Source organism: Porites lutea, chromosome 12, assembly GCF_958299795.1.
Source record: "Porites lutea chromosome 12, jaPorLute2.1, whole genome shotgun sequence".
NCBI lineage: Eukaryota > Metazoa > Cnidaria > Anthozoa > Scleractinia > Poritidae > Porites > Porites lutea.
Window position 1 is genome coordinate 2,519,464 of NC_133212.1, and position 7,554 is coordinate 2,527,017.

The 7,554-nt window shown below is 41.1% G+C and overlaps 1 protein-coding gene across 1 annotated transcript; it reads left to right on the forward strand.

Moving 5' to 3' along the window:
• Positions 1–587: 587 nt before the first annotated feature.
• LOC140921889 (uncharacterized) lies at positions 588–3,747 on the forward strand. Its single transcript, XM_073371887.1, has one exon. It carries the CDS (start codon positions 1,084–1,086, stop codon positions 3,745–3,747), a length of 2,664 nt encoding a protein of 887 aa, XP_073227988.1. The 5' UTR covers positions 588–1,083.
• The last annotated feature ends 3,807 nt before the right edge of the window (positions 3,748–7,554 follow it).

Sequence of the window (7,554 nt, forward strand, 5' to 3'; positions counted from 1 at the left end):
GCATAAAGCTACAGTGCACGGTTGGTTTTTCTAGCCTTTTGATTAAAATTGACAACGTTTGCGTTATCTTTGCCTAAGAAAATATTTAATTTGTAGCTGTATACAGCGAAATACTACAGAGAAAATTGTAACTGTGCAGTACACGAGCGGCTCCCGATTGGTCTGGGAAATCGAAGAGCGAACTTGAGCTAGTACCGTATGTAACAAAATTTATAATTTTCATTTTAGCGCATATTTCAAGCTCTTCGCAAGATCAGAATCAAAAGATCATCTGTTTACATTACAAGGGAGGGTTTTTTAAGCGATAGATAGGGTTTAAGAGGCACGATCAATTTTTAAAGAATTTTCTTTTCAAATATTCACCGAATTTTGTTTTGAAGTTTTAGCGGCCAAGTGGCTGAACCACTGCGCATTCATGCAATCATATTTCTGTTCCGTTGCATTTGCCCAATTATTTTATTCAACAATCTAACTTAGCTATAAGCAAACTATGTTTAGTTAAAATGGCTTAGTCTAAATCGATGTGGCATGGGTGATATTGGCCTTACAATTTCTACCAAATTTGTGTACCTTTTAAGTACCGAAAAAGTGCGGTGAGAAGTTATAGCCGTTCGTAGCTCAGGCTTAACCATTTTCAGATAAGAGTAGGTAAATGAAAGGAGGAAGGATAGTTCTTTGCAACTGTATGAGTCACGATTAAGTTATTTTAATGATAAGGCTAGAATTAATTACTGTAAATCTCCTTCAGTTCACCAACATGGCGGCCGCTCGAGGCCTCGTCAAAACTGTCATTCCTGTATCTTTGAAACCAACGAGAATTCGAACCTTAGAATATGCATTCAGTATTTAGGACACCATTCTAAGACTACATGCCAAAAATCAGCCAAATCGATGAGGTACCGTGTCAGGCCGAAGTTCGAATTTTACAGAAAATCACTCTTAAAAGGCTTGTCAGACGTCAAAATTAGTTTATTCTTGATATCTAGTTCAGGATTTATGTAACATGCCAAAAATAGAATCGAAACAATAACTTTTATTGCTCCAAAAGTCAGCAGTCGGCCAGTAACCAATGAACCAGAAGAGATGGCGACGGAAAGAGAAGACGCGAAAACTCAGGAACTAAACTTCATCTTTAAGTCTTTAGGAGAGAGAGGGAATGAAGGTGATATATGGAAGGAATTTACCGAACATACTCTGTGTTACTTGTTACAAAAGATTCCTGAATTTATCAGCAAAGCGTTTCCAAACGAAAGTATCGGTGTCATGTTTCGACTTTACGAAAGTGCCGTCGAAGACTTGAAAAGCCTAGCAACGGATGATATTGGAGATCTGGATATCGTGATCATTCCCAAATCAGAAGATTTGTTCATTCACGACGAAATGATCGAATATTTGCCGCAGCACCCTCTGCACGTTAGAATCAAAGGCAGGAATCACCCTCTCTTACAGTCCTGTCTGGTGGAAGACACGCCTTACGTCGCCACTTCAGCCATCAAGAATTTCCATCCTGCGATTTACGGCACATCAGCGCCTCATATGATAAATCATTTAACTCGCGGCATTCAGATAGGATCTCGAGAAAATTGGGGCCAAGTCGTTGGGGAATGGAAAAACAAAGAGGACGGACCGGCTCTTCAGCTGAACGGTTCCCAGTCATTTGGTCCTATTTCTGGGGAGATGAAAAGGATGAATAATCCTCAGAACTTGATTAATTGCGACCCAGCTGAGTGGGACTGGTTCGCTCAATATTTAACCAACGCCAGTGGATTTGAATATAGTAGAGAACACGCTGAAATTTTGGGCGAATTCATGACATTTGCCAATGATATACAGATGTCCTGGCATGAGAGAGGTCTCCTAAACCAACCTCAGGCGCTCCCCGGTTTTGTGCAAGAGCTGATTTCCAGCGAGCGCGTTAAGCAGCTCAGGGAACGAGTTGTCACTATTCAGCAAAGTAGTCATAATCAAAACGAAAGCGAACTGAGTGGAGAACACTTGGCGGAAGCGGAACAGCACAGTAATGATCAAAGTGTCACGCCAGGAAGCTGTCACGGAAACGAAACAGGAAGTAAGAAGGATAAGGTCTTGCAAGAGGCTTTTCTCTCTACCAGTGAGTCATTCCTCACTCCAAAAAATTCTCGTGACAGTCATAACACGGCTGAAAACTTAGGTACGACTTTAAGTCAATCAACGATGAGAGAGTTGTCAGAAAGCCCTTACCAGTCAGCACAACATACCATGCCAAAGAAAGTAAGGGAAACAGGTGTAAACGAGAAAAAAGAACAGGGACAGAATGAAGACGGCACCGACGAGAGTGAAAGTGAGTCTATTAACACAGCGAAACCGCCCTTTGCAGAAAAAGGGGAGCCTAGCTATTCAGATTTCAAGAGTGTTTCAGGTGAAAAAAACATCCTTTTGGAACACATATTTCGACCTTTCAGTCAAGAAAGCAAGGCTCCTTGGAAAAAAACAGATGCAAAAGACGGCAAGAAAGCAACCATTGCGGGTGGAGCTGATTTAGTTCCTGCCCTTAGATGTCCTGGGTGGCCGCGAGTTGCAAAAGATTGGATCAAACGAAAACGAAAATGGCCTTCACCTGACGTGATTGACAAAGTTGTCCAGGAGGGCTTCCATTTAGTAGTAAAGCCTCCGAAGGATGGCGGAAATCCAAAATGTGACTTCAGAATTGCCTTTAACCATGCAGAATACCTGTTAAGCCAAGCGATGAATGACATTCAGCGCGACTGTTACCGATGCTTGAAGAAATTTCATCGTGCTTTCCTCAAGGATCCAAAGGGTTTGGTGACATTTCACTTGAAGAACCTACTTCTGCAAACAATCGAGGAAACCGGTGCCGAACTGTGGATCGAAAGTAACAGAGTCGAGTGCGTGATGAAGCTCTTCGGAAACCTTTTGCAGGCTCTCACAAAGAAAGAGTTGCCACATTTTTTTGTGAGATCTTACAACCTGTTTAGTGAAGATTACATTGATGATCCCGAGATTCTTGATGTACTGGCTAGAAAAGTGGAGAAGATCATGGAAAATCCCATGCAATCAGCTAAACAGTTGATTCAGAAAGAGGAACCTGCAGTTCAAGCACCGCTGGAAGAGAAAAGCATTTTAAGCAACGGACTGGCAGTCAAAACTGCTTCCAAAGACGGATTTGATGGCCACATGGTGCTACCAGGTACTCTAAAAGAGGACGACACTCGTCCAGTTAGCAGCTCAACAACGCGGACCTATCGCTTCCATGATCTGAAAGATATCTATCTTGCCAGCAGCCAAGAGCTAACTGCGATGGCTTTTAACGCTGATGATCTCACAATTGAATCTCTCGACCCTCTCACAAGGTCCTTGGTAGGTAATCTCAAAGAAATGATCAAAACCCACAACTTAAACGCTGCAGAATTCCGTAGAATGTTTGAAGCAATCTGGGGCGCAATCTACTGGAAAGTTTGGTTGAATCCTGAACCAAACATGAGGCTCCGAATGCTTGATGCAATCCAAGGTGTGGTTGAAACGTGGAAGTACATAATGAAACAAGACGACTTTGCACCGGAGAACGTGGAAGCCCTAGCTGAAAGATTGCTTAATCCAGACCCTGAAGCCGATCCTTTCGACTTGACCAACCTATGGCCAGCTGGCATAGGGACCCAGCTTCTCACCCGATTTTTCAACAGTTTGACTCCAAGTTCAGCTGATGAAACCAAAGAGGTTAATCTCGATAAGGACATTCCCCTGGACTGAAGTAATGTTTATATGTGGACACGGAGCCGGATCGACCGGACCTTGCTCGTGTCTTGTACAGTGCTGACATTCATTTCGGTTTCGACTGTTTTAAATCAGTAGTAACCATGGGTTTTGCGTCCAATATAAAAAAGGTGAATCATTAAGCTAGTTTAAGCCTATGTTCACACTCGGAAAGCTTTTGCGCCGGTACTATAACCATACCCGGAATAGGGCAAGTTCTGTTCACACATCAGAACAGTGATTTCGGCGATTTAGTCTGAAAAGGAGCAAAGCTGCGCAGCGCCAATCTCTGAGTGGAGAGTCGCATTTCGGATACGCGCTATAGCGGATAGCTTTTTGTATCGGTATAGTGCTAACATAGTAACCTGAAATCAAACTTAACATATGCAGGCCAGTCAGGCAACCGCAATGCCCGTTTTCACACTAGAAACGGATAATCCATCTTCAAAACTGTTTTGACGGATAGCAAGATATACAAAGTCAGGCGGATTGTTCATCCAAAATTAAAACCATTCCATTTTCAAATTAAGACGTATTATCTTTCTGACGCGAATTATCCAGGAATAATCCGTCTCTATTGTGAAAACAGCCAGTGTATAATACGACTAATAGTACATAGACAACATTATTTGCAGCAACATCCACGTTTAACGTTTAGAGTCAATCCTCCTTAATACGGATACCAAAAAAGGACAGGTGAGGCAAGTGTTCGAATCAAAAAGACGTCCGCATGGGCGTTTGGCAGAATACGTTGACATGGTACAAAAAGAACGACGTATAGGGGCAACAAAACAAAGAGAACAAAAAGCTAATATCCTTTCTTTCCAAGTTCCCACATGCGTCGTTTGCCATCCAGCAATTGAAAAAGGGCCCATTACCGTAGGTAAGAATGTTATGAAAAGAAGTACTCCTTGAGGAGTAGTAGCTCTAAGCCTTGTACTGAGATTGTTTGATGAAAATCAGAGATTGTTTCCCTGGATATTTAAGTTCGTTTTTCTGAAAATTGGGCTATATGTTTTTTAACCGGTGGTCTGTTTTAACCTTGGCGCCAGACTCAGAGCGCTGTTTTGTGTCACGTGTACATGTGAATGACCGCCACGGTTCCGCGACAACGAGTGCGGAGGATTCGTGTTAAGGCATGAGCCCATGTTCCTATCGTCAACATCAAGATACTTAGATTTTTTTGGCGAGAAGGTACTTGATCTTATTATTCTTTCACATACGATATGGTACCAGTTTTAAAGACGCGTGGTCTTTCTCCCACATCGACAAGAACAAGAACCAACATTTTTAAGGACCATTTTGACCAAACAACACCTTAGTGCCGAAACATTGCTTTTAACTGCTATAGTCAAGCCAGGTCAAGCGTAGCTATCCCTTACCCCCCGAAGATTCCATTAAAGAATAGATTATTTGAAAAACGAATCCGTTAGTAGTTGGCGCAACTTATGTCAAATTCAAATATGCATTCCTGCATGCGTCATGAGCAGTGAATTTTTTAAAGACAACCGCTCTATATTCGGTCAAATGGATAAAAATGCTTTGAGGACATTTACATCAAATTCAAGAAAACTGAGCTGGTAGAAATGTCATAACTACCTGGTGTATGAATAGACCTTTTCCGCATTCCTGTAAACAAAGGCACCAACTCGAGGCTCAGGTGGACAAAATACAGTGGTTTGTATGAAATTGTCCACCTGAGCCTCGTCCTCATTTCTTTATGTTTGCTCACTGGGGCGTAATGTGGGAAAGGTCTATTCACTGCTCATTACAGGAACATACAGGAACGAGAGATGAAACTGATTCAACATTCGAATAATACATTCATAAATGGAATCATACGCTTGTCCTGGCTTGACTGTAATGGCTAGTATTTTGATCAAAATCAAGCTTCGACTTGCGAATTAGCGGCCTAAAATTAAAGAGCAACGACTATTTATCTATATTTAGTACCTCTTCTTCCGCGTTAAGGAACAAAAATTAACAAACATCCACCAGGGGGCCACCTCTTCACGAGAAACTTCACAGTATTGAAAGCTGCCAGTTTAATGGACCACACGTTGCACAAAACGAACAACCTAGCCTAATTTTCAAAACGGAAACGCCGATCAGTTTCAGAAACAGACCCTTATTTTCAAAAACAAACTCCGATTTCCGTAAAAGAACTAACTTCGATCTTCAAAAACAACTCCGATTTTCGAAAAAGAAAAACAACACTCAAACTCCGATTTCCGGAAAAACAAACTCCGTTTCCTGTAAACACTGATGTTCTGAAGCTTCCATGTATTTATTGGTAGGAATTTGAATGAGTAGGAAAACAGTCTACAGAAAATGTAATGCGTAATTAAATAACGAACTTAATGTTTAAACACGTCATTAAAATACGACAATACATATTATTTTCAAATATTTAATATGGGTGTGACGAGAGGTCCCTGATTAGGCGTGGCGAGGATTCAACGACGTTTATCTTCAGATTCGGTACAATCGGCCATTTTCACGCGAAACTGATTTCTTCGTTTATATTCCGATTCAGATAAGACTTTAATATCCTCTGGTCAAGCTTTTTGGAAACAATGTTTGGAGCTATGTATCTTCTTTTGCTGCAGGATGTTTAAAATCTTATTTTTCAAACGTTGTTTAAATGGGTGTGTTGATAAGTGTTATTGAAGACGTCCCCCACCTTGCTGGACGTTTGCGTGTTTGGCGAACGTGGTTTATTCATGGGCGTCACAGCAACTCAAGCTTAAATGACATGGTTCTCTTTAAATCCATTTAAATCGGCAATTTTCTCACCAAACGGATGTCCGTGTTTATTTTGACTAAAAGAAAATATCAACATTTTGGAGCCAAGGCCAATGTTTTTGGGTTGTGATTCGATGGCGTGTTTTTCTTCTTTTCGGAGTTATAAGGGCGTGGTCCGCAGTACTACCGGCGTGTATTACCTGCCCACGCAACAATAAAAGCAATATTTCATTGCGAAAGTATATGTTTTTTCGAGGGCGTCGCTTAGAATGTTGCGTTAAACGCATGTATAGTATAAATATGGGCCAGCAACAACGCCTTTTTTCCTTATCAACCAGATTTCTGAATTTACCTTGGCCCAGGTAAAACTCTTATGCTTACTCCGTTCAATCTAGAAAAGGATGCACTCTTGACAAAACTATTTACAGCCATGTAGACTTGTTTTGTTGTTTGATTTACGTAAGTATTTTCTTCGGATCTGAGTAGGCGTGGCAGAAAAACTTTCCCGCCCACGCTAATGGTAACCAGGTAACTGGGTTAACCTATTTTCGAGTGTAGAAAAATCCAACACTTACTGGGTTTCTTAATAGTATAAAAAAGAGAAAGACCAACGAAATAAAACAACAGACTTGAAAACCAGTATCCCTCAGAACCAAATAACAATCCGTGGTTATAAGGACATCGTAAAGGAAGAGTTAGACTAAAATTTTCATAACGGCAGTTCACGTTTAATCAAACAAGGCGCTAATGATGGAGAATTTTAGTACGCAAGACTATGTATTGCCAAGAAACAAAACCGGGAGACAAGAACGCAGAGGAAAGAACTCAATCTTTAATAAACTCTGGATAAATCTAATTACCTCCAACGACTTTGGTTCAAATTCATTGCTCGCTTGCTGTTATCTAGTTGATTAATTTTGTTTAGTCTTTGCACCCACCCAAAACTGCTTTCAAAATGACTTCGCTAAGTCCAAAGTTTGCGCCATTTGCCAGCCAAAACTCGTGACGTTGACAAGGAAATGTTTCCCCTGTCTAGTTTATTTTACACTTAATGATTTT

What these genes read in the sequence shown, in the direction of transcription:
- LOC140921889 (XM_073371887.1), top strand. Translation starts at nt 1,084, where the DNA reads ATGGCGACGGAAAGAGAAGACGCGAAAACTCAGGAACTAAACTTCATC.